The sequence below is a fragment of the Felis catus genome, chromosome C1 (genome assembly GCF_018350175.1).
Source record: "Felis catus isolate Fca126 chromosome C1, F.catus_Fca126_mat1.0, whole genome shotgun sequence".
NCBI classification, from domain to species: domain Eukaryota; kingdom Metazoa; phylum Chordata; class Mammalia; order Carnivora; family Felidae; genus Felis; species Felis catus.
Window position 1 is genome coordinate 182,894,209 of NC_058375.1, and position 26,505 is coordinate 182,920,713.

Genomic DNA, 26,505 nt, shown 5'->3' on the forward strand with positions numbered 1-26,505 from the left:
TGAGGTGCTTAAGAAATCTTGCGCAAGTCAAGTCGTATTCCTTCATTTCTTGTTACCTTTGGTAAGAACGAGGATTGACCAGAGGAGCTTTTTTTTTTTTTAAGATAACTTTAGAAGAGCTGTAAAATATTTTCCTTAAAAATACGTGATTTAATTCCCAATTGTTTTTGTTTTTGTTTTTTATTATTTTTTTAAACGTTTATTTTTGAGAGAGCACACGAGAGCAGGGGAGGGGCACAGAGAAAGGGAGACAGGATCCAAAGCAGGCTCCACCCTGACAGCAGACAGCCCCACTTGGGGCTCTGACGCATGAACTATGAGACCATGACGTGAACCACAGTTGGACGCTTAACAAACTGAACCACCCAGGTGCTCCTGTTTTTGTTTTAGAGAGAGAGGGAGCATGTGTGCACAAGCAGGAGAGAGGGGCAGAGGAAGAGAGCAGGAGAATCTTAAGCAGGCTCCACACTCAGTAGAGCCTGATGCAAGGCTCGATCCCGCAACAGTGGGTTCCTTACCTGAGCCGAAATCAAGAGTCAGACATTCAACCGACTGAGCCACCCAGGCGCTGCTAACTGCTGTTGGTTTTGGTTTTGGTTTTTATTTTATTTTATTTTATTTTATTTTATTTTATTTTATTTTATTTTATTTTATTTTATTTTATTTATTTTATTTATGAATGAATGAAAGAAAGAGAGCGAGCACAGGCTGGGGAGAGCCAGAGCGCAAGGGAGAGAGAGTATCTGAAATGTGCTCTGCCTTGACAGCGGGGAGCCCAGTGCGGAGCTCACACTCAGAAACTATGAGATCATGACCTGAGCCAAAGTCAGACGCTTAACCAACTGAGCTACTCAGGCACCCCCCAGTGTTTTTTTAACTTACAGTCTTGAAAGTCCTAATGTTTTCTATTGAAAATCATCTGACCTTGGTAACAGTAACCTTCCTACTATGTGTAACTAACATGTTCCTGATTCTGATGGGCTTCAGGTATGTTCTCTTCTGTCCCATGATAACTGATCAGGGCCAGAGCAGACCAGCCTGGGACCACATCTAGAACCAGGAAGTTGTTGACCCCATTGTCTGCAGTTAATACAGATGTTATGACATGACAAAAGTTGGGAAGTGCTGCAGAGTTCTCCACAGGGTGGCGGTGGGGGGCGGGGGCTAGTTTTCTTTTCTCAAAGTCACAATAACTTAAGATCTTAACAATAAAATAAAATATGCTTCAATTATTCCTCTTAGCATTTTGCCATGCTTGGTTTCCATATTCTTGCCTAGAAGTAATGGGACTCAGCAGCAGTGGAATAAGGAGAAAGGATCAAATATCTTTGTATTGTTTCATTTTCTGTTAGGTGGGAAACTTTCAGAGACAACTGGCAGAGGCTAAAGAAGACAACTGCAAAGTTACAATTATGTTGGAAAATGTGCTGGCTTCTCACAGTAAGATGCAAGGTGCTCTGGAAAAAGTACAAATAGAGCTTGGGCGGAGGGATTCAGAGATTGCAGGCCTCAAGAAAGAAAGGTACTGGAGTTTTTTTTGTTTTTTGTTTTTTGTTTTTTGTTTTGTTTTTGGTCTTTGTGCATGTAATGGAGCATGTCTGCTCCATTATAGTAAGGAGTGGCATGCAGTCAAGAAACAAAGTCACTTCATTTTTTAAGTTTATTTATTAATGTTTGTTTATTTTGAGACAGCAAAAGCATGTGAGTAGAGGCGGGGGGGGGGTTGCAGAGAGAGAGAGAGAGAGAGAGAGAGAGAGAGAGAGAGAATCCCGAGAGAGAGAGAGAGAGAGAGAGAGAGAGAGAGAGAGAGAGAGAATCCCAAGCAGGCTCTGTGCTGTCAGTGCAGAGCCCGATGTGGGGCTCAAACCCATGAACTGTGAGATCATGACCTGAGCTAAATTCAAGAGTCAGATGCTTAACTGAGCCACCCAGGCACCGCGAGAAACAAAGTCACTTTAAAATAAAGATCTAGCCCCTGTTTGGGGAAACATCTTAGGAATTTGACTGGAAAGCAAGGGATTTTGGTGAATGCACTAACCTCTGCCTCTAGACTTCCCAACCTGCTCTTCCCTGTAGATCCTGTACCTGAGCTGCGGCCTCCAGCGGGGTGCCCAGCCTGTAGCCCAGCCATCCCTGCTGCAGACTGCCTGCCCCCACAGCCCACACCCCTCTGTCCTGGCCATTTCTTCCGCCTAATGGGGTTTTGTGCTATTCGATGTTCTTTGTAAACCCAAGTTCTTATTTGTATAGTCTTTATTCAAGGGGAAATTTTTGTTTGAAATCAAGGACCTCCCTTCAGTCCTGAACAGGTTTTTCCTCCAATTCCAACCCAAAGTTTTACATATTTCCCTCTCCCTATTTTACTACTCACTAAATGTATGAATCTGACAGTTCACCCCCTTTACTCTGTTGCTCTCCAAAAGTCCTCTATTTTAGCTTGACATTTCAGAAGTGGTGAAATGTAGACCTATTCAGTAAAACATGGTATTATAAAAAAAATAAAGATCTAGAAAATTAGGGAGTATCTGGAAGTAGAAATAAACATGACTTTCAAAAATTCAAAATTCCCATATTTTGTAATGATGTAAAGGAGTATGTATTCTAGAAATTCATGTGCTATATTACTGCTACCCTTTAAACCTGTCCTTGGGTCTGCAGACTAGTAATTATCTAGATAATTGAAACTCCATGCCTAGTTGAGTTTGAATTATCTATTTATTAGTATCCTATTTAAAGATTAATATTTTTAGATGAATCATTCTGAGACCTACTTCTAGCCATGTTTTAGAAGTAAACTCCCGGGCGCCTGGGTGGCTCAGTCGGTTAAGCAGCTGACTTCGGCTTAGGTCATGATCTCGCAGTCCGTGGGTTCAAGCCCCGCGTCGGGCTCTGTGCTGACAGCTCAGAGCCTGGAGCCTGTTTCAGATTCTGTGTTTCCCTCTCTCTGACCCTCCCCCATTCATGCTCTCTCTCTGTCTCAAAAATAAATAAATGTTAAAAAATTTTTTTTAAAAAAGAAGTAAACTCCTTCTTTGAAAGTTTCAAGTTGCATAAAAGTTTCCCTTGAGGTTAATGAGCAAATGGTTTCAGTTTAACGGGTCCTCTGAAATATATTGTGATGGGTGTATTAGTGCTTATTGTCTCTCTGCTATGGGAGAACAAGTGCCAGTTTTATATTCTCCATTGTGCTTATCTTTGTTTTTTGCATATTATAAACGTGTATTGCCTCTGAACATAAAAAAGTCAAGGGGATGGTACTGCAAATTGTTCACCATTCACAATAAGATTCTGGGTAGCTAAAGAAGCAAAATCTCAACAGCAGGCCCATCCATCTAGAAGCAATATATTTTTGTACTGGTGATACATGTATATAGTATAAAATTACCAGCTCATAAGTTAGTCATTGACAAGTATTGATAGCTAATGTATCAATCCAAATTGAATCATAGATGGGACAAAAAAAAATTTTTTTTGATGTTTATTTTTAAGAGAGAGAGAGAGAGACAGCATGAGCGGGGGTGGGGCAGAGAGAGAGGGAGACACAAAATCCCAAGCAGGCTCCAGGCTCTGAGCTGTCAGCAGAGCCCGACATGGAGCTCAAAATCACAAACCACAAGATCATGACCTGAGCGGAAGTCAGACGTTCAACTGACTGAGCCACCCAGGCGTAGATGGGACAACTTTTTAATCCTTCGAGTCTTAGTTTCTTAAACTGAAGCTGAGGCTACTAATTGTCACCTGCCAACTCTAAGGTATCCTGAGCATCCGTAGTTTATGACATATGCTATTTGAGCTTCTTGGAAGAAGAGTGCCCTGTAGCTCCCAGTGGTATCCTTCCTAGATGGTTCTTTTCTGTAGTCACTCTTTCTGTGTCTCCCATTTTCAGGGCTCTAAATCAACAGAGGGTGCAGAAGCTGGAGGCAGAAGTGGACCAGTGGCAGGCGAGAATGCTTGTTGTGGATGCCCAGCACAACAGTGAGGTAAAGGCCATTATTATAGATGAGAATATTGATATTTTTGGTTTTATTGGGACATTGCTCTTTTAGGAAAATGGGGTAAGTAATCAGGTAAATCTCTTTTTCATTCAAGTCTGAGTTATGTTTACAAATGGGAAGTGGGCCTGTAACCTTACAGTGAGTCATTTATTGGCAAACCAGGACCACAATTATGCCTAATTCTCTCTCTGATATAGTTTACTTCTTTTTACTTATTAATGCATAAATGATTGCAGAAGTTAAAGGGCTTAGGGAATAATTTGTAATTTAAGTCAGAAGTAGCTGGAGTGACCCCACTATTAATAAGGAGACACACTTACATGTGTGTGCTCATGGATATATGCACACATGAATTTATAAGTATATATGCACATATATTAAAAAGTCTTTGATATTTCATATAAATAAGCTTTTTCTGGAAGGACATACAAGGAACAATTTCCAGTTCTTCTCTCTTTAGGTAGTGACACCAGAAGTTATAAGATTGGAAAGGGGAATTTACTTTAAATTTTTTAAAATAAATAAGTTGGTTCCATTTTTCAAAGCTCATAGTAATCAGCAGAGCTTGCTTTTCCCATTGCTTTGTAAGAGTCTCCTAAGCAGTGTCTGCAGTAAATTCTCACATCTATATCCCAGGCATGTGGAATCTTTAGTTCTGGTTCCATCCAGTTATTGTCTCAATGGCATTTGATGAAAAAGTGTAAGGAGTGAGTATATAGTGTTACCGACTTCTTGAATCTATCTGTGACAGTAGAATTAAAGAGCGTCTTCTCTCTTTCAGATGGAGCCTCTACAGAAAGCTCTAGATGTAGCTAGAGAAGACAACAGGAAACTGGCTATGAGCCTGGAGCAAGCTCTCCAGACAAATAATCACCTACAAACAAAGCTTGATCATGTGCAGGAGAAATTGGAAAACAAAGAACTTGAGCGACAAAATTTGGAAACCTTCAAGTAAGGGCAGTAGAGTCACAGTGAAATTAGGGAAGAGCCTCTGGGAGAGTTACGTCCGGCTCACTTACCTAAACTGGTTAGGGGCGCCTGGGTGGCTCAGCTGGTTGGGCGTCCACCTTCAGCTCAGGTCATGATCTCGCAGTCCGTGGGTTCAAGCCCCGTGTCGGGCTCTGTGCTGACAGCTCAGAGCCTGGAGCCTGCTTCAGATTCTGTGTCTCCCTCTCTCTCTGCCCCTCCCCACTCATGCTCTGTCTCTCTGTCTTAAAAATAAATAAAAACATTAAAAAAATTTTTTTTTAAAAATGCTCATCTTCTGCGTGGAACTAGTACTCCAGCAGAACTGTGTTAGGAACCAGGCATCCTGAGCAGCAGCAGCCGCCAGCAGGCTGGGGAATGCTCATGTGAATCTCCTTTTCAGCTCTCCCTTCATCTGGTGTCAAGCTGCTGCTCCACATGAAGGTAAAGCCAACATTTAAAGAATGTTGTATGTTTCTGCCAAGCCTTTTCTATCAAAAGCTAATGTGTCCTTTAGAAGCATGATTTGGAAAAGGAATAGCCTCAGCCTGGATGGGAAGAACCCATGGAGGAGTGGGATGACTCCACCCAGGCAGATCTTTAGCCATTGTTTTCCTTTTGGGCCTAAGATTAGGTCAAACGCATCAAGTTCAAGTCAGGCCACCTGAGTTTTTTGTAAACTGCACCTTGGTAAATAGGATTTAGATATAAATAACGTTCCATGAAAACTTTTACCCAAGGGAAATGCAGTGTGCACATAGACCTTTATGCCTTTCAGGTCATGAACATACGGATATGAGGAAGGTATAAGCTAAAGCAGAGAAGGCATTTTTTCCTGTCCATGAGCTGCAAATTTTATCTAGTGAAATGTTGCTGGCTCAAGACTGGTTGCTGGTTAAAACAAGAGTGTGTGTTTCACTCTTGGTTGGTTTTCTTGATGTTGAAAGACTTCTTGGCTTTTAATGCTACAGGTAAATGCTTTTCTTCCCTTTGTGTTAATGGGCTCCAGACCAGTGAGTTTCACCTGGTGCCTGATGTGCTTCTCATGTGTAAATCATACCTTCTGGACAGCTGCCCATGATCGTCCAGGCCTTCCTTACCTGCTAAGATGATTTCTAAGAGTGACTTATCTTTTTTTTAAACAGAGAACGGATGACTGAGGAATCCAAAGTGGAAGCAGAAATGCATGCTGAACGCATAGAAGCCCTAAGAAAGCAGTTTCAAACTGAGAGAGAAACGGCAAAGAAGGCAGCACAACGGGAAATGACTGAGGTATGCAGTCGAGTGACAAAAAGGTTTCTAGATGTGAATCTTTTAAGAGGAGAACCAGTCGCAGGATTTCCAAGAATGGCTACAGCTGTTCTTTGGCCCTTTTCATTCCTCTTTGACCAATAAGCCCAAAGTGATCAAACCATCTCTGTGCTCTTTGTAAATCAAAACACAGAAAGTTTCTGATAGACAGTTCTCTGCCCAGAGAAGGAATGTCTCAATGACAGCTTTTGCATTGGACAGTGATAACTGAGGGCTAGAGGAAGGAAGTGGCCATTGGGAGACATCCAATCATCTGTCCCCTCAGTTCGCTTCACCAGCACCCATCACTCATCTACCTTCTCCTGAGAGGCATGTATGGTCCATGCTCTGGTGCGTGCTACATGACCTTTATTTCATTATGATCTCCTCTTTACAAAAGGAGACAAATAGGGTAAACAGCTGAGGACTTCTGTTGAGTAACTAGAGGCTAGGTACAATCTTGAAGGAATTCAAAGCAAGGGAAAGTTGGGTGATAGAAGAAGAGAAATGAAAGTACACAATTGAGACAGAACCAGCAGGGCTGGGACACCCAGTATAAGGGGATGACCAAAGCTTAGAGAAATGAACAGGATGTGTGACCAAATGAATAGGATTTCTCTCTTGATCAGAGCAGACTTTGGGAAGTGTCTAAGAAAGAGTGGTTAGCTGAGATGGTACCAGCTGACCTTGACTGTCAGAATGGTAGAGGTGAACTTTCCAGTCAAAGTGGAGCCCTGTGAGTTTCTGAGAAAGGGATAGTGCGCTGTAAGCACAATTTTAGGAAGGTTAGTCTGGTGGTAGTGGAGAATAGGCAAGAATGAAGGAGAAACAGGAGATATGAAGACTCGAAACCAGAACAGTTACTTTGGGCTTTAGAAGACTAGGGCCAAGCAACATGGCTCAGGTGAAAATAGAAAACAAATCGAAAGGCAATTTTAATAGAAAAATCATTAAACAGACACTAAATGTTGTATCATCAACAAAGGGGAGGGAAGAACTGCAAATTACAAAACACTATGTAAATATTAAAAAGTTAGAAAGAGGGGCGCCTGGGTGGCTCAGTTGGTTAAGCGTCCAACTTTAGCTCAGGTCATAATCTCGCAGTTTGTGGGTTCAAACCCCGCGTCAGGCTCTGTGCTGAGAGCTCAGAGCCTGGAGCCTGCTTCAGATTCTGTGTCTCCTCTTTCTGCCCCTCCCCTGCTCACATTCTGTCTCCATCTCTCTCAAAAAATGAGTATTTTTTTTAAAAAGTTTTTTAAAGGTTAGAAACAAAATTCTGTGGGAAACAAAAATGTGCCCTGAAATTAAAGGCACCTTTAATCAGAGATAGTTGTCAGAATACCTATAAAATGTAGATCCTTTTAACAAGGATCACTGGAGATTGTGACCTTGTGAGGAGACCAAGGGCAGAGTGAGTGTGTGATATCAGGGGTAGGCTCAAGGCATACCACTTAAGAGTCCCAGTTCTGCCTCTTACTAACAATGTGTACATTTACTGTCTGCAATCATTCCTGAGTCTATTTCCTCAGTCATAAAATGGAAATCATCATAACTACTTTTTGTTTTTAAGTTTGGAAAATATATGTAAAGTCATTGTCACAGTGCCCAAACATATTAAATACAAAGTAAGTGATAGTTGTTAGGGCTTACCCAGTTTTGACAAAGCTATGATTAAAATAATGGCAGAATAGCTAACAAGAAGTTAGTTGAGTAGTAATAAAAGACCAGCACTGTGTCATGAAGTTAGTATCAGAAACAATGAGTTAATGTAGAAAGAAAAGATACAAACAACTTTGCACGTTAAACACTATCACCCATTCAGAATACTGTGTTCTTATCTTCTCCCTTCTCTGCTGCCACCTTTTCCTAAAAATCAAGCAGCACTTATTTAAGGGCACTGGAAGAGGAAGGGAGCTCTGTAAAATGATTTAAGTAATGTTAAAAGATAAACTGAGGTATATTAAACATTTTAAGAGTTTGAGCAAAACTCAGTTCGAATCAGGTAGTGTCCAATCTAGCAGATAAAAAGGAGCTTCAAGGAGCTGTACAAAATGAAAGGCTTTCATTCGTAGAAGGGAACAGGAACAACTTACATTAGGTATAAAAGCAGGTTGGTTACTGCAGAGTACTTTCCTCTAGGGGATGGCAGGTCTTATACAGGCAGATGACCTAACTGGTACTGATCAAATAATTCCTGATGGACTGGTTTAAGAGTCCATTTCTGGAATCGCTGAAGCATTAAGTGTCAGTTTGGTGACAGAGAGCTGACTCCATTTTGGGCCTGTTTTTTTTGTTTTTGTTTTTGTTTTTAACAATTTCCCCTCCCCTTTTTAAAGTTTATTTATTTATTTTGAGAGAAAGGGAGAGAGAGAATTGCAAGCAGGCTCTGTACTGTCAGCGTAGAGCCCGATGTGAAGCTCAATCTCACGAACCGTGAGATCATGACCTGACCCAAAACAAAGAGACACTTAACCGACTCAGGCACCCCGACAATTCCCCCTTTTGATCAGACTCTCAGCCTGAGAGAGGTCATTAAAGTTTAAGGCATTATCTACTCCCAGCTACTACTCGGGAGTTCTTGAAGTTTTTTTGCTGAATTTCTGTGTGGTATTCATAGGTCATGCTTTTTGTTGATATTCTTCGTGGCATTCACAGGCCATGACATTTTAGATTCACATTTTTTAAGTCAGTCATTCTCTTCATTTCTGTTCTGACCTTCTAGTCTTAGATCATTTGCTTGGTGGTTAGCAACTGTGAACATGTGTTTCAAGGTTTTGAGAGAATACAGCACACTTAGGGAGACTACTAAGTTTATTATAGGCATGATAATTCCCAACATCTAGAGTGTCCTTTGGAGCCTTGGTCCCCAAGACCCAAATCAATCAAAAAGTCAAATAAGTGAAGGATTCTGTTGAAGGAGTCCCTTTCTCAAGCCAACTAGCTTAGCTTGTTCAGTGATCTTACATAGCCGAGTCTCAGCCTGCCCAGAAGTGTCCGTCTAAGTACAGCATGTGGTGTTGTACACAGAACAAACACCTCTGTGTTCAACTAAAAGATAGGGCTGTCCTGTTATCCAGAACAACTTCAGACAGTCTAGTGGTTTTTGTTGGACAGCTGTTACTTTATCAGTAGATTCCGCAGTACCTTCAAGAGTTAAGGACAGGTTTCTGATGGTATTCCCATTTGTACTTACTCCTAGCCAAGACAGTAGGGATCTGCCAAAGGAAGCGAATTTTGGATTATGAGCGCCTCCTGTAAGTCCTGATTTCAGTCTGTGGCTCAGGATTAGAAAGGCGACAGCCATGAAAGCCAGTAAAATTTACGAGTCTGTAGACCACAGACTGGTTGCCCTTGCCTATGTCCATTTCTTTATACAGAGCTTGGATACCAGATTCCCCTGGTTTGGAGTTTTTAGCCAGAGGCAGAGAAATGGACCCCTAGGAGTAGGGAGTATGATACAATGGAGAGGGGGCAGTTTGGTACAGAGAAACAAGCATTGGAAGTCAGGGAGAAATGTGTGACGGGCAGACCTATAGAATTACCAGCATTGTGGCAAATTCACCAGTTGTTTGGAGGTTACGTTACCCCCTTTGCAATGGCATCATCTTTGCAGGCCAGAGCAAGGCAAAACATGGGGAAAACAATCATAAAGACCTTCAGGATATAAGAATTAGGATAAGGATTGTCAGAGAGAGCAGCAAGAATAGAAAGAAACAAATAATTTTTGATCTGACGTCTTGGGAGGAAGCAGTCTGCCTCAACGTCGGCTACTTGTCAGTTTGATTTTGAGGCTTCTGCAACGTCTTTACATAGGACCACATGTCAGCTGGGGCCTTCTTCAGTTGTGAAATATGCACCCAAGGTTTGATACCTTTTACAGTATCTACTGATACCTACTACGGCAGGGATGTCAGTGGTCAAGAGTACCTAGTAGGCTCCTTCCCAGAAATCTCCCTTTTGCAAAAGTATCAGAGTTTAACAATAGCTGTCTATAAATGATAAAAAACCTTAATATGCTCATGTTTAAAGATCTGATGAGAGTTCATTATAATAGGATTGACAAGGAAATTTGGTTATATCCATGATATACAACATTTGAAGATAAAAACTGAAATTATGACTCATAAAAGGTCATATCAGATTTTTAGGAATTTCCCATGTTTTCTAGAACACATATTAATAACACACATTGTACGAATATTATGTAAGGTTTATCATCACTTGACAATGCTTCCCATGTAATTTAGCATACCAAATAAGCCTGATTAGTTTAACATTTCTCTCTTACAAGGTAAGACACAAACCTTTGAGATTTTCCAAGGACTATCTGGGAAATCTGCAAGTTGCTTTGAGATCAGAAAGACCCCATTTAGAATTTGATTTGGGGAAGTTGTCAAAACAGTTGAACATGTGACTAAGATGAAGTATTAAACTGATAATGGAAAATTTTAAAGGCAAATACAGAAGGTTACATAGTTGTGAACAAAACTTAGCTCTTAATATTGACAAGACTAGGTTTTCTTACATAATCACAGACTTAATAAAAGACCATGTGAAGCACGGTAAATTATTGTGCTTAGTTGCAAAATCTTTATCTTTCAGGTAGATTACCCAAAAGGTTAAAAAAACACTTTCATAAATCTTATCAAGAACAGACCAATAGTCCAAGGAAACTTTGTCCTTATAATGAAGAAAAAAAACAAATTCTAATTTTGCACCAAATTCATTCCTTAGAAACTTGAATAAACCAATTCTAACTTAGCCACCTTGACCACACAGAAAATTCCTTTCTTAAGATTCCTTTTCCACAAATCTTCAATTTTTTCTTTTATCCATTCAGATTTTGTTTTGTGTCTTTTCCTCTTTCTCATTCTAGAACAGTCCGTCATTTACTTACTACTTTTCATACACAGTTGTTTCCTTTCACCCTTGTTATTTCAAAGTAATTATAATTACATATATTGATTAGAATTCTTAACCCTTACAATCCTCATATCTAGTAAAACCTAGGAAGTAAGCAGTTGTGGAGTGTGTTACACTAACATTCTGTGGGTTGGCCAGTCTGTAAATCCATTAATTTCTAGAAGTCTGTTCTTCCTCATAGTAAACTTCTAACGTAGCACAAAACAGCTTTACTAACAGACCCAAATACCTTTAGTTCCTCTGTGAAAGGAAGCCAAAAATGGATAAACCTGTGTTTAGTTATGTTTTGGTATTTTATCTTACTTGGAATTGATCTAGATATTCAGTGAGTACCCATCATTTCATTTATTTTAGTGTGATTTAAAAGTTTTCAAAAAGATTTTGGAAACTTATCCTCCATTTAACAATTACATTTAGATTACTCATGAAAATTTTATGAGACAGGAAATCAGCTAACCATGATCTTAAATTATCTTTCTTGCCGACAAATTCTGTGACAGACATAGATAAGCTTCTTTGACTTTTAGTAAACCTGGGTAAAATGGAAGTATTACAGCTAATGTTGATAATTCTTAAGACATGGATGTTTTAATTAAAAGGTAGCTTCAGGGGCACCTGGGTGGTTTAGTCGATTAAGCATCCAACTTCAGTTCAGGTCTTAATCTCACAGTTGGTGAGTTCAAGCCCGCATTGTGCTGTCTGCTGTCAGCACAGAGTCTGCTTCAGATCCTTTGTCCCCTTCTCTCTCTGCCCCTCCCCTGCTCATGCACTCTCTCTCACAAAAAAAAAAAAAAAAAATTAAAGAAGGAAAAAGGTAGCTTAAGTTCATTGTTTGATTTGTTGATGATTATCCTAGATCATGTGAACTTGAAAATCGTATGGGTTAGATTTTCTATTTCTTAGAGAACACTGAATACGTATAAATACTTGTTTGTCTTTAAACCAATTAAGTAGAGCTCTTTACAAAGTCATTTTGGCAATACCATTCAAAGGTAGGAAAAAAGTCTCTAATATGTATAAAAGACATAAACATACAAACAGGTCTTACAGGTTTCATTTTATAATTTTAGTCTTGAGACAGGTACAATACTGCAAAACTCACTAGTTTATAAAAGAATAGTTAGATCCAAATTGTGTTCTTGGCAAATGGGATAAAATTAAGGTTATTTGTTCAGATGGCTAAAGCTTTTAACTAATATTTTTAAAGGTGACTTAAGATTTTCATGGGCCTAGTTTTCCAAATATGTTTTCTCCCTACTCCCCACTCGTGCGAATGGTCTTCGTTCATGGAGAAGACCAAGTAGAACACTTTTATCTCAAAAGGCACAGAAAAAGGGAACAAAAGCCCCCTTGGTGGAACTTGTATTCTAAGTCCAGATCTTTTACACTATCTGCAAACATTAGATGAATAGAGAGGTTTGGGGATCAGTAAAAAGAACAAGAGGGCTTTGAATTGTTTTTAGAGCTGAATTTCTGTTCTTGTACACTTGATTTATAAGACAAGTACAGTTTTTAATTTCTCAAAGAATTGGGTTGCAACCTTTAATTCGTGGGCTGACCCACTCACCCAACTACATTATCTTTATTTGCTTCTTTACACCAGGGAGAAGATCTTCAACTAAGGTGGAAGTCAAAAGATTCTTAGGTTCTAGATTCAGAGCTGTGTGTCTGGAATGTCTAGTAAATCCTTCCCCAGAGGCTTTACAATGTTTCTCTTTCTCTCTGGGTACATAGTTTCATCTTAGCTCAGGGGAGAAGACTTTTTTTTTCCCCTCATCTTCACTCAGACCCAAAGGATCAACAAGCAGGAGGTGAACTGCTGTTGACCAGTAATAGTGCCATCATTGCAGAGAGGAGAAAGGAATTTTTAAAAGTCTGTCAGGCTCTGAATATGGCCATCTTCTGACCATAGAACTCCTTTAAATTCTTCCAGATATCTTGCCAAGTTTCAGCCAGGACAAACAGTAAATATTCCTAGCAGTATTAAACCCTTGAATATAAGAGAGATCCCCAAAGAGCACAAAAGATACTACCCTCCCAAGATCAGAGCCACTCCCAAAGTAACCAAAAGAAAGAGAATTGTGTTGGGGGTCAGTAGGTCCCTAGCCATGAATGGGATGGCACCCCTATTTCTATCCAGCCTCTGACCCGATGGTTGCCTCGCCAGGTTCTCAGGACATAAAGCAAGATAAACAAGAAGGCAGTAGCTGTCCCTGGGTGAGAAAGGATCAACAACCAGTGGGTACCCAAAAGCAGATTCACAAGATACAATTCAAAGATTAATTCTTACAGCTGTTTTTTGCCTATCAATCTGAATTTGGAAAGGAACGGACAGTGTGAATTTTTTTACTTTCTTCTCTCAGCCAGACATCACAGACATCTGAGAAAGCTGACTTTGCTGAGAATTCTCACTCTTTGTTAGCTTCTGCTAGTTGTCCCAGATCCCATCTGGAGGCTCGTGTTCCAGCATATCTCATTCTAGTCCCCAGAAACCACAGAGAAAGGAAAATAATTTTTCTTTTCCCTTTATGAGTGCTTGGCTTTGCTTTTCTAGAGCACCTTCTCTAGAGCACCTCATACATGGATAAGCATATTTAGGTTAAAAGTTCTCCACTGTAGCCATTGTAATTCAAAAATATCTGTTCAGCCTTAAAAGTTTTATTCACCTGAGACCTCACACTGGAGCGACCCAGTCCAGAAAATGGAAGCCTTAAAGTCTGAAAGCTGCTAACTCGAAAGCTGCAGAGCCAGGATCCAAGAGAGATGTAACCTGTGGCCTCCAGAGGCAGTGATGGAGCGGGGAGCTCAGTGGGCACTTACACCAGGCAGCTCACTGCTCCTGGGGACCAGTGCTGTCCTTCAGTTTAACAGTTCTGGAATCAGAAAAGTTTTAATATGCCTCAGTTTATCTTTTAAGAGTTTATTAGAACGCAAATTTCTTCGAATTGGGCATCATCCAGTCTAGCAGATCAAGAGCTCTAAGGAGGTGTACAAAGTGAAAGCCTTTTTATAGCAAAAGGGAGCAAGAACAAGTTCTACTAGACAAAAACTTGAGTTGGTTATTGCAGTTTCTTTCCTTTTAGGGGATGACAGGATCAGGCAGATTACCAAACTACTGCTGATCAGGTAATTCCTGATGGACTTGTTTAAGAGTTCATTTCTGGGAAAGCCAAAACCATAATTCAGTCTCAGTTTGGGACTGAGCATAAGGGACTCCATTTGAAATTGTTGTCTGGTTTTTAACAGTAAGCACTATGCTGTTTTTCCACTAGACAATTTTATTAAAATCTTTAAAAACTAAAAGCAGTATTCTAAAAATATATGCAGCGGTAGTAACTGGCAAGTATTTATAGAAATTACCATATAATTTTCAGTTGTCCAGACATGAGGTCACAAGTGACAGGAAAGAAAAGTTTAATGATCACTGAGAAATCACCATATGCCAGGCTCTGCTTTCTTTCTCTACTTTGTCTTATTTAACTAGGAACCCTATGAAATAGGTTATGTGCATACTTTGCCAATGATGAACCTGAGGCTTAGGGAAGTCGGTTATCCAAAATTACTTGGCTAGTAAGTGCTAAAGCTGGGATTTGAACTGGGGTTGGACTCCAAGGTCGTGCTCTTGAAAAGAGAATGATGAACATTATATACATTGTGTTCTTTAGTGTTAATAGTTATGAAAACAAAAGATGAAAACCACTTAGAGTGTTGCTCCACAGGTCTTCTTAATCAAATGTCATTATTATTGCCTCACTTTCCCTTCTTGTTAAAAGAAAGTTCCAAAGAGAAGGAACTAAGTATGGGGACAGACCTACTTATAAGCTTCTCTTAATGAAAGGCAAAAATGATTGAATTTTCCCTTTGTGTTCCACAGCTGAAGAAAGCCCTTGACGAAGCCAACTTCAGATCAGTGGAAGTAACCCGGACCAACCGAGAGCTGCGGCAGAAACTCACAGAGCTGGAGAAGATCCTGAACACTAGCAAGGAGAAAATAAAGAATCAAAAGGCCCAAATTAAGCTCCACTTGTCGACTAAGGCGAATAATACTCAGAATGTAGAGAGGATGAAGGTTGTATGAAAAATGCTAAGTCTCCCTTACTCCCTGTTATCTGATGAGGATCCATGCAGGCTGTGGGGTCTGGCGAAGATAGTTCCAGAGTACTAACAGCAGCATGTGTGCTCCGGGAATTACAGCTACACCTGGGAAGTGGGCAGATTGCAGGGGGATGGACAGACTGTCTTTCTCCAGCAGAGAGAGACACTGCTGTGTCAATGTTTGATTTCTCTTCAGCTGCCATGTCACCTTCTGGCCCCCCATCTGCCTCTCCCACAGTGATCGTACAGGATTTTGCTCTTTCAGGGTCAGTGGGCCAGACGGGAAGGAGAGCCCAGCAGGGGCTGGTAACTGTGGGTCTCATATGGGATTCTCCACTGATCATCTTTCTATGTTATTTCCACATTTACTTTCAGCAAATAGAAACAGAATTGAGGCAAATGGAGCTAATTAAGGATCAGTATCAGAAAAAAAATTATGAACAGGTAGATGATTTCCACAAACTCTATGTTTACTATTCACCTAAAATCTCACACTTGGACAGGTTCACCAACTGCTTCCCTCTTTGTGCCCTCCCAGTCACTGAGTATCCAGAAATTTGTATCTGAAATGACTAACCTACAGAAAGAGATGCAGCTGTTGGCCAAGAGCCAGTACGAGACCTCAGCACGGAATAAACAGCAAGAGCTGCGCCTGGAGGCAGAGCGGAAAGTAAGGCAGGAACTGGAGAACCGGTGCCAGGTAAAAAGTTCCCTCAGGTTCATCTCAGATTATCAGCAAGTGACACGTACCGAAACCCACCATCAGAGCATCTACGTTTTCTAGATTCTGTAGAAGAAACATAAGTCTACAAGTAGGAAGAAGCCTATAGCTTTGAATGTGACCCATGTTCTCCATTTTCAACTTAATAAGATATTCATTCTTAACAGCTACAGCTCACATATGCAAAATACTGGTTATTAAATAAGACTTCTGAACTGAATTTCATAGTCTTTCAGGCACTTTACACCCCTTGCTTCTTCCCTGAAGCTTAGATACACCTGTTGCTATGACAGGATTTTTAGCTCTTCCCAGCCTCTGGAAAAGCATAACATTTTATCACTGCAAAAGGACTTCAAGAGATCATTAAGCCCTTGCTTTCTAGCAGAAATTGTCTCCAATGAAAAAGTATTCCTTCAGTTCTGGAAAGAGCTATTAATCACTTTTTCTTCAGGAGAATCCATAAATCAAAATCTATGATCATATACATCTGTGGATACTACTAACACTTTTCATCTTATATTTTGGTGGCACCTGAAGTTAGAAAGTGTACTCCATCATGCTTTCATAATTTGATTGCCCATTTATAACAATATGGAAGCTCTTTGTTCCATATGGGACTGTGGGAATTTGTAAAAATCTTTGTATCACGTTTTCAGGAATTGGAAGAAACCATCAGACACCTAAAGAAATGCAAAGAGGCAACAGAGCATAAACTCAAAGAAGCCAGTGTGGAATCAGAACAGGTAAGCCAGACCTAGGGACATAAAGACTTAAGTTTCCTCACACACAACAATTTTGAAACACTCAAGTCAGAGTAAAATGCCTCGTTAACATGGTTGGGAGCGTAACAGGCAAGAACCATTATGACTTACGAAGTATAATCTCCATTATGAAGAATGATTTTTAGGTTGAGACTGTGTCCTGATAAAAGATAACAGAATGCCAAAATACTGATTAAGTCCAAGTCTTTACCACTTAATATAAGAAGGAAAGACCAGCATGTGTGTAGATTTTAATGCATTATTACTCAACATCACTAATAAAAGTGGAAGCTCTTTGTTCAGTCAATAAAAAAGTTAAGTAGGCCTTATTTTTTTAAGTTTTTTTTTTTTTTTTTTTTTTTTAATTTAGGTAATTTCTACATGCAACGTGGGGCTCAAACTCGTGTCCCTGAGATTGAGAATCATATACTCTTCAGACTGAGCCCGTCAGGTCTCCTGAGTAGGCCCTCTTACTTTGTGATTTTCCTTTCTCTAATCTTAAATTGGCCTATTTGAAGGTATTTAAAATTATACATTTTTTAGAGCTGGAAAGGGTCTTTGAAATCATGGTCTGCCACAACCATTCCTCATTTTCCAGATAAGGAAAACAGCTTCTAAGGTATCACAGTGATGTTTTTGTCAGTTGGTCATGATGTGTGTGCCTTTTACAGCCACTAAATTACAAGACAACATGACTGTCATAGTGGGATATTAAAGGGAATATGGACTCAGACACACATGAGTTTGAACACTGTCACATGAGTTTGTCACACTGTGACACGGTGCCCTTAAGGAATTTACATTTACTTCCTTTAACTCATCAGTTACCCCATCTAGAAAAGTCAGGGTATTGAGACTTACCTTTCCGTTGTTCTGTTAGATGGCTCAGAGTAAGTTTCAGTAAACGGTGCCTCCCTTCCCATTTACCAAACAAGAGGAGATAGGATGGATGTACAGGGCCATTTCAAGCCTCTTTCCCTCCACTCCTGGTAAAGAGTGCTGGACACTGCCTTTGGTGGGGGGCAGAGTGTGAGTATCACCGGCATTAGGGTATACAAACAGACCTGGAAAATACTTGAACTTTGTAACTTTCTAAAAGTTAAATGCCAGGGGAGCTCTATTTTTTTTACCTCACTATTTTGTGCCCACACTGTGAACTGGCCGGGCTAGGACAAATACATAGTCGCACGTATTTACTGTGGACCTGTCATATGTTGGGTGCTGTCCTAGGTGATGGAGACACAGGGTGAAACAAGCCCGACGAAGTCCCTGCTCTCCTAGATCTTGCCTTCTCCCAGGCAAGACAGAAATACCTCTCAAGACTTGAGAATCAAAAAACGAAAATGCTGTCCATGAAACAAATAATCAAAGGGAAGAAAACAGTCATTTTGCTTTTTATTCTAGAGGATATGTTCTGGAGCTGTTTTGAAGCAACCATTATACCACAGAAAAGCCTGTTGGCCCTACCTTAAAATACCATAGTATCCCAAACACACATAAAAGTGCCAGGCACACAGTAGACATTTGTCAATTAAATGAATACGGAGTCCAGATCATCTTCAAAGGCAGACGACTAGAGGGACCATTTAAGTCAATCTGACAAAGGTGATTTGGAAGTTTGTGCTTAGGAGCTGAAGTCTAAAATATTTTGATGATAAAGGAAATAAAGAGGATGCGACTTATGCTAAGCTGGTTCCGTCTTTTACTAATTCAGTTTACTTTCATAAAGAACAACAGAAAAATCTAGTGTAGGGACTTTGGAGAAGTATTTAGTCTTGGAGAACAGAACTCACAAGTCCCAACCATGGTTTGCACTACCACGTTCACTTGCAGCGCTATCTTACCCCGTCATTCTGATTTTTCCCCGGGGTTCTCTTACCTTAGGTCACGCCCAAGAAATAGGAACAAATGCATGAAAAAGCAACAGGCTTGCAGGCAGCCCTCATTTCTGCATCCAGAAATCTCTCTCATCTGTAGAATGGATATTATGCAAATAGGTTACAAGGACCTTGCATTCAGAATTTGGGTCTTTTAACATCTAGGTAAAAAGTCTCTTGAACCAATACACAAAAAACTGTTTCTTTGTTGTAATGTTTAATGATAACGCTTGTATGTCCAGATAACAGCTAACCTGGAAGAAGCTCATCGCTGGTTTAAGTGTAGGTTCGATGGCCTGCAGCTTGAGCTGACGAGAAACCGGTTGCAGAGGCTTCCCCGAGAAGATGGGTGGATGGAAGAGGTAGGGTATTTGGACATGGCTGTCGTAAGCAATTTTGGATTTGTTCCTTCTCAGATTTCTTTTTCTTCAGCATGGAGCCCACTTCAGGGCTCATACTCACAAACCGTGAGATCATGACCTGAGCCGAAATCAAGTCGGACACTTAACCGACTGAGCCACCCAGGTGCCCCTCTTCAAATTTCTAATTACAGAAGTTCTCTCTCCATCCAGCTACTCTCCCCACTAATCTGTAGATTTCTTTAAACTGCAAAGAAAACAAATGAATTAAATTTCTTTCTTAAAAGTTCTGCATTTCCCAACCTGTCTAGATTAGAACCACTCACCTTGATGAATAAATTATATTCGTAAAGACAAAACAGCCTCAGCTATGCAGTTAGTTTTGCAGTGTCGGGTCTGTTTTCTTTCCAGCAGGACCAAGGTAACAAGCACGACGTGGCATCCAGCCAGTCTGCTCTGCATCGGTGGGAGAATAAACAGCGTCTTAGACTTACGCCCAAGAAATGTCATTCTGAACTAGAGAGAGATTGATGCCCTTGACAGAAGCACTTCTTCATCGATAGCTACACCACCATGATTTCCAGAGCCCAGCAATCAGGACTGGCCTTTTCCACAGTCATCAGAACATCAAGTCTTTGATGTGGGCTGAAGATTTTTGGACTTGAGTTTATTCTTTCAGGAACTTGCTGATATCAGTACAGAACCACCCCATCTTTTTTGTCTCTTTCCCCATTTTCCACCCAATAAATTTATATGAATTTGTTGTATGATAGAAGTTACTGTTGTATACTTGTCTATTTTTCTAAGTACATTTTATCAAAAAGCATTTAGTGAGGTACTAGATGTACAGCCACTAAATGATAGGATATTTTGTTTCGATAAAACCCCCTAGTCTAACACCCAGTAGATAATCCTTGAAAATGGGATCACCTGGAAAATGGTAAAAACTTTTCCACATAAAAAAAAAAATACCCTTTTATGCTGGGTAATTACCAGCACATCTTTAGTAGGATTAGATCTCTTTTCTTTATTTTTTTAAATTGTTTTAAGTAAGCTCTATACCCAGTGTGGGGTTTGAACTCACAAACCCGAGATCAAGAGTCATGTGTTCTACCAACTGAGCCATCCAGGCGCCCCTACAGCTCTATTCTTATATTAGATATCTCAGAGATTGTATTTATAACTTCCTCAGATGTTTACAAATCAAATTATTGTATACAGCAGACTGCTCTGCTCCAGGACTATGCCTGGCCCATGTAGCTCTTCCTTACTATAGTAAGCAATAAATTCAGCTTTATATATATGTATATTTTTTATTTTAGATAGGGAGCGGTAGAGTAGGTAATCCAGACTTAATGAACATAAACAGCTACCATAGCACCTGGCTTTATTCATGTTCGAGTAATGGTAGCTACTGATGATACTATCAGGACCTAAATGGAGTGAGCATTGTGAATTGGAGGGAATATCATTAATAAGACTCTCAGAGGTTGAAGAGCCTACCATTCTTCTTCTGATATAAAAAAGACAAAGCTGAATTTATAGCCTAAACTAAGCCGTAATAATTGAGGGAGAGCTCTGTTGGTCAGGCAGAGTCCTCCCTGATCGGAGCAGACTGCTGATCTTATATAACGTTTGAGGGAAACACGAAGTTCAAGAATCGCAAGACTTTCAGAGACCTTGAGGGTTGGTACCATCTGTAGAAGTGTAGTTATGTGGGTAAGGCTGGTAATTGGCATTCAGGGGGCACCTGTTGGAATGCATCTATTTCTGTGTGTCTGACTTCCAGAGGTGAGGGTTCACTGATTGGCAGGCTGGGAAAAGCCTCCCCAAGTTATCTAACTCCTACAGAATTTATCCCTTTAGACTCTTCATAAGAAGATAAAGTTATTTTAAGGTACCAGAGAGTCAATCTTGAAATAGTCTAAGCAAGAACCCCACAGAACAGTTCCTTTGTCCTGAATTCCTCATAGGACAAAAGATCCCAATTACTGTGGAGAGATGATCAACCTTATTGGGTTGTAAATACACCGTTCTTGAGTGTTGTCATGACATGACCGTTACTGGCCAAGAATATGTTTATCTTCTTCATCCAGAGCAAGGACATTTTTCTCCACTTGTGTTTTGTTCTCAAAGAGTATCATTATTGATAAAGTCAGTGTAACCTTATGTCATTTTTTTAGGTTGGCTATACTAAACCTTAGCTTGGGAGAAGTGAATTATAGCATTAGATTGGTGATCATTTCTAGTAAAACCTATATTTAGAACAGCCTGTTTAGAGTGATGAATTTGCTGAAGTGTTTCTATAGTACTTTTATAATGGTCTGCTGTATACTAGGTTCTATTGTGGGCCTGTACTTTCATCTGAAGCTACCAAAACACAAAATATCAACCAATGGTTTTTAAGACACCAGACATTGTGCAACAAAGAACAGTACTCCCTGAGAGAAAGGGAACAAATGAGGTGAACCCTACTATCACCCCGCCTTCTAGCCTTCAGACAGTTCATGCACCTGGTCCTGAGTTAAGGAGCCAGAGTCCAGGGAGACCAGGACTGCTAGAGTTCCAAGACTGAATACCGGAGAGGAGAGTGCTACAGAGGGAGAATTTCAGAGATGTCCCGAAAGCCCTCTTGAGTATTAGCTGAGCACATGCATGTGAGGAAACCACCTCAAGCTGGAGAAAGAATCATCCAAAAGGGTTTAAGTTAACAGTGGCCAACACACACACACACACACACACACACACAAAATACCAGCTTCCATCAGCCAGCATGAGAAACATCATGATTTGCAGGGCATTGGGTGGAGAACACTAAAGAATACTTGTCTCAGAAGTAGAGAATAGGTAGCTCTACAGCGAACACTGCTCTAGTCCTACCCAGCGAATCTGAAACGCAAGACCCCAAATGATCTATTCCAAGTAACTGCATTCCAAAACAGCTTAAGGATATTTAGAGGAATACAAAAATATATGGCACCCATCAAGGTAAAAATCACAATTTGTGGTACCAATCCAAAGCAGCAGGAAAATTTAACCCAGATTAACAGATGTTAAATGTGACAGTGGGCCGCCTGGGTAGCTCAGTCTGTCGAGCGTTCAACTTCATCTCAGGTCATGATCTCACCGTTCATCAGTTCCAGCCCTCCGTCGGGGTCTGCTGACATCTCAGAGCCTGGAGCCTGCTTCGGATTCTGTGTCTCCCTCTGTCTCTGCCCTCGTTCGTTCTCTCTCTCTCTCTCTCTCTCTCTCTCTCATAAACATTAAAAAAAAAAGTGACAAACAAGGACATGAAAACAGTTACCATAACTGTATGGTCAAAGAGTATTAAAACAATGGATGGTAATAGAAAAATTGAAAAGAATTCATAATTATTAACTAGTAGAAAACTGATGGTTTCCTTTAGCAGTAGAGACTGACTACATGTAGGAACATTGGATTTAAAGGGGATTCCAATACAAGATCTGAAGATGTTTTGATTAATTTTTTGATGACTGCAGTTGTTCTAAAGCAAGGAGACTGAGCTGTGGCTCCTGAATTAAGGGATAAGCAATGGTTCTGTTAATTGTGCTGTGTTGTTAACACCCATAGAGCATGACCTAACCTTTTCTTGTGAGTACAAAAAGTGATTTGTGAAAATCTAGGAAGAACCCATCTGGACTGTGACTTTGGTCCAGGTAAACTGTCTATGGAGTCATTTGCCCTTGGGGATTCTGACACTATAGCTGTTTGTTTTGGTCAGCTTTATTAAGGTATAATTGACAAAACTGTAAGTTATTGAGGGTGAGCATCATAATGATTCGATACACATTGTGAAATTATTCCATCTGTCACCTCACATACTTAATTTTTGATGAGGACATTTCATTTTTATTCTCAGCAAATATCAATTATATAATACAGTGTTAACTCTAATCATCATATTATACATTCGATCCTCAAACCTTACTCATCCTGTAATTGTAAGTATCCTTTAACAACTTCTATTTCCCCAACCCTTCAGTCATTGCCAACCACTTTTCTGCTCCCTGCTTCTAAGAGTTTGATTGTTTAAGATTCCACATATAAGTGTCTTTGGTGATTTTTTGAATTTTTTTTAAGAGTTTATTTTTAATCTCTGCACCCAACATGGGGTTCGAATCTACAACCCCAAGAGTCACACGCTGTACCAACTGAGCCAGCTAGGTGCTCCAATTCTTTGAGGTATTTCTGGAGACTACCATAAATATCCTAATGTCATAGCAGCTTTAATCTGATCACATGTATGGGCTACAGCATATTTTATCTGGAAGTAGATCCTACCTATTAAATCTCTGTGTCCTGAAGAAAAAAGGACTGTTTCTCTGACAGTGATCCCAAAGAATCAGATACAGGTTGAGACTTAGGAAAGGACTCACAATTGTTCCAAGTTCTCATTTTTCAGAGTGGTTTTAGTAAAGGAAAGCAAAGTTCATTGCCTCTCAAACTTCTATAATTACTATACATTTTCAGTTTTACCTTTTATTACCATCTTTTGTCATAAAGTCATTTATAAGATAATACTCTCTCACACTAGAAGTCATTTTGCTTATCTGTTTGCTTCTTAGACAACTGTAAAATTTGGGTCTGAAGGATCTGATGTTCAGAGTAGTAGGATTAATTGTAGGTAACGGTAATATCAAGTACTGTTCTGTTCCACTTGGGAGTTTAGAGGGAAGACACGGACTTGTGGAGTAATGTCTCCCCCAGGGTGGCATCATTGGACTTCAGATGGTTGTCCTTCAGCTTCTTAGCCAGCACTGGGCAATTATTAGCTCAGTGATCTTTTTGCTTGCAATTTCTCTAGTTTCTTTACCAAAGACTTCCAGTTCTTAACAGAAGATATTGGGCCTTGTTTTTATCTCAGGACCAGTTGTTTTAGATAGACAGCCAGAGCCTGTTTACTTTCTAAGGCTCTCTAGAGACATCTAGCTACAGATTACTGGTTTTCCAAAATAGCTTGTTTTTCTTATTAAAGTCCCTAGTTTTTCAATTATTCCAATTGTTTTTCTTATTAAAGTCCCTAGTTTAGATAATGAGCCCATGAACAAAAAGAAGACAAGGCCCTTACTTCAGCTGTTGGGTCTGCCCCAGGATACCATTTGAAAGAAGAGCAAAATATTTAAGAAATTGGACTTTTTGATGGTATTTGGCATCTCTCTTCTCAAGAGCATTTATTCTGGGCTCTTATCTCGTGATCAATCTCATTTCATTGGGCAAGATGGCTTTATGTTCACACTGGTCTACATCATCATATGTTCTCCACCTTGGACTTCTTTGGGCAATAGGGATTCTACACCATTTGTTAATGCAAGCCTTTTTATAAATGGTCAGAAACAATGTACAATATATAGAAGACTAGAACAGACTGAAATATTTTCTGCTTACCAATCCAGCAGAGATTTCTTAGAGCTCTGATAAATCCAGGATTGAGTCTCCTTGGATGGGCTGATCACATGTCCACCCTCAATTAATCACTATCACTTGAGAGATTATATACTAATTGGCTAGGCCTAGATGTGCCCATCTCTGAAACTGAGAATAGTTCCCCAAAGGAAATCTCAGTGATGTTCCTAGAAGAATGGGGAAACAGAGGTAAGTCAAATCAAAACCGTAAATGTCTATCACAACAATCTTAAGATTGTAAGCAGAGAAAATACACCAACACGGTCACTACTGAACTTCATTAACACAGAGCTGTGAGTAGCTGCTAGATTCCTTTCATATTGACACTCCTTTTCCTCCAAAGCATTTATAGGAGACACAAGCTATCAGGTTCTTCCCGAGCTTTTAAAACGGATTCTTTAATAACCTATATAGAGACTTTGAGGCAGCTGCTTAGTCACCTACCTCCTAATGTTTCCTTCACAAGCAATATGAAACAAGAAAGGAAAGGTGAATTCTACATAAAACCACACTCAGCGTAACTTGAAGGCAGACAATGTCAAATCTTTAAAAATAACTAAGTAAAATGAGAAAAATCACCAGATCCCAGTGTGTGTTGTCTCACACTTCTGCCCCACCTCACTAGAAGGTTTGTAACAGACAAAGGCAAACGGAGATGGAAAAAGGAAACTAGTGAAAGGGTCTCAGTTTCACCGGACACTGTTACCACAAGGACTACATGTATCCTAAACCTGGAAATACTAAAAAAAAAAAAAAAAAAAAAAAGTGTCCAGGCAGATCAGAGTATGAACTACAGGAAAGGAACTTCTAAATACACATGGTTTAAAGGTGCAGGCATGATTTAAAGGGGCACTGTTCAAAATGTGGATCGGCTAGGGGAACAAAAAAGGTAAAGAGGAAAAGACCTTATTGGAAATTGGATTGTTAAGGGGAAAAGAAATTGAAGTTTTAGGACCAATAAGAAAAAGAGAAGCACAAAACTGAAGGACTCATAACCCTCCCCACAACACAAAAACCTCCCCACCAAATCACAACACCCTAGAAAAAGCACCTGGACTTTGCTATACTGACAAGTGAGGGCTCAGTAAACTAGAAATATTGCAAAACAACCCAATAGCACAAATGTGAATAAGAGGAAAGTTAAGTCTATACAGAGTACTGCAGAAAGTCGGGAATAAAATTACATCTCAGCTGAGGAAAATTTCTCCCAATAAACCCTTATGACGGAAAAGAAACTTCAATATGTTTCAAGTTTGAAGACAAACTTTTCAGGATATGAGAACCACTGTGAAACAAATTTAAAAACTAAGGACATAAATGGACAAAAATCAGAGAAATGAAGAGTGTTGTTTGCACTTAGAACAGTGGAAGAAAAAGACAAAATTATCTCAGAAACGAAGAATAAGTTACAAGATGCCCAAGGGAGAACCAATTCAGATCAAAGTAAGAGACACTGAAGAAAGGCAGGAAAACAAGGAAATGAAAATGGCATTAAGGACTAAAAAAGTCTGGGGCACCATGGTGGCTCAGTCATTAGAGTGTCTGACTCTTGATTTTGGCTCAAGTCATGATGTCACGGTTTGTGGGATCAAGCCCTGCATTGGGCTCCACACTGATAGCATGGAACTTGCTTAGGATTCTCTCCCTGTCCCTCTCCTGTTCTGTCTCAAAATAAACTTGAACAAAATAATAAAAGTAAAAAAGTTCAGAGAAAAGGTAACAGAATGGAATACGGGCAAAGAAGGAATAGTATTTGTGTTAATTGGAGCCCTTATGGAAGAAAAAAGGGTAGATCAGAAGTAATATTTAGAACTACAACCCATAAACACTTTCCAAAGACAGAAAAAAGTGTATCTGAATCTACATATTGAAATAATTCACCAGGAAGCTGGAAAAAAAAAATCAAGACACATTCTAATAAAACTATAGATTTCAAAGAAAGTATTCTCAAAGTGTACAGGCAAAAAGATCAAATAACTTACAAAGGCAAAAGAAACTGGCCTCACATTTATAAACCAACACACTAAGCAAGGCAACAGTGGAGCAGTGTGGTTGGCAGAATTCTAAAATAGGGCCCAAGATGTCCCACCTTCA

The 26,505-nt window shown here is 39.9% G+C and overlaps 1 protein-coding gene, 1 long non-coding RNA gene and 1 other non-coding gene across 14 annotated transcripts in view; 1 reads left to right on the top strand and 2 right to left on the bottom strand.

Annotated features, from left to right (window-relative positions):
* The window catches only part of CCDC150 (coiled-coil domain containing 150), a 97,494-nt gene extending 77,732 nt beyond the window's left edge, over window positions 1–19,762 (top strand). For 6 of the 11 annotated variants that reach the window (XM_019838401.2, XM_045034185.1, XM_019838404.2 and 3 more), the window contains 10 exons: window positions 1,353–1,522; window positions 3,887–3,980; window positions 4,777–4,946; window positions 6,107–6,233; window positions 15,049–15,243; window positions 15,645–15,713; window positions 15,808–15,969; window positions 16,647–16,733; window positions 18,871–18,990; window positions 19,376–19,762. In XM_019838401.2, coding sequence (XP_019693960.2) covers window positions 1,353–1,522; window positions 3,887–3,980; window positions 4,777–4,946; window positions 6,107–6,233; window positions 15,049–15,243; window positions 15,645–15,713; window positions 15,808–15,969; window positions 16,647–16,733; window positions 18,871–18,990; window positions 19,376–19,507 — 1,326 coding nt within the window. In that variant the 3' untranslated portion in view covers window positions 19,508–19,762. Of the gene's footprint in view, window positions 1–1,352; window positions 1,523–3,886; window positions 3,981–4,776; window positions 4,947–6,106; window positions 6,234–15,048; window positions 15,244–15,465; window positions 15,536–15,644; window positions 15,714–15,807; window positions 15,970–16,646; window positions 16,734–17,121; window positions 17,212–18,870; window positions 18,991–19,375 lie in introns of those variants that run through there. The other 5 variants (XM_019838403.2, XM_023259582.2, XM_019838402.2 and 2 more) reach the window with 4 other exon arrangements.
* LOC123379228 lies at window positions 12,950–19,450 on the bottom strand. Of its 2 annotated transcripts, XR_006583457.1 has the most exons (4): window positions 19,314–19,450; window positions 18,631–19,234; window positions 17,613–17,815; window positions 12,950–14,047 (listed from the first exon to the last, which is right to left on the bottom strand). It is a non-coding gene; the product is annotated as an uncharacterized LOC123379228 (long non-coding RNA). The 2 variants fall into 2 exon arrangements; XR_006583456.1 differs by having other exon boundaries at window positions 17,613–19,234.
* LOC111562148 lies at window positions 12,954–13,024 on the bottom strand. Its single transcript, XR_002745192.1, has one exon. It is a non-coding gene; the product is annotated as a small nucleolar RNA SNORD56 (small nucleolar RNA).
* Window positions 19,763–26,505: the final 6,743 nt, after the last annotated feature.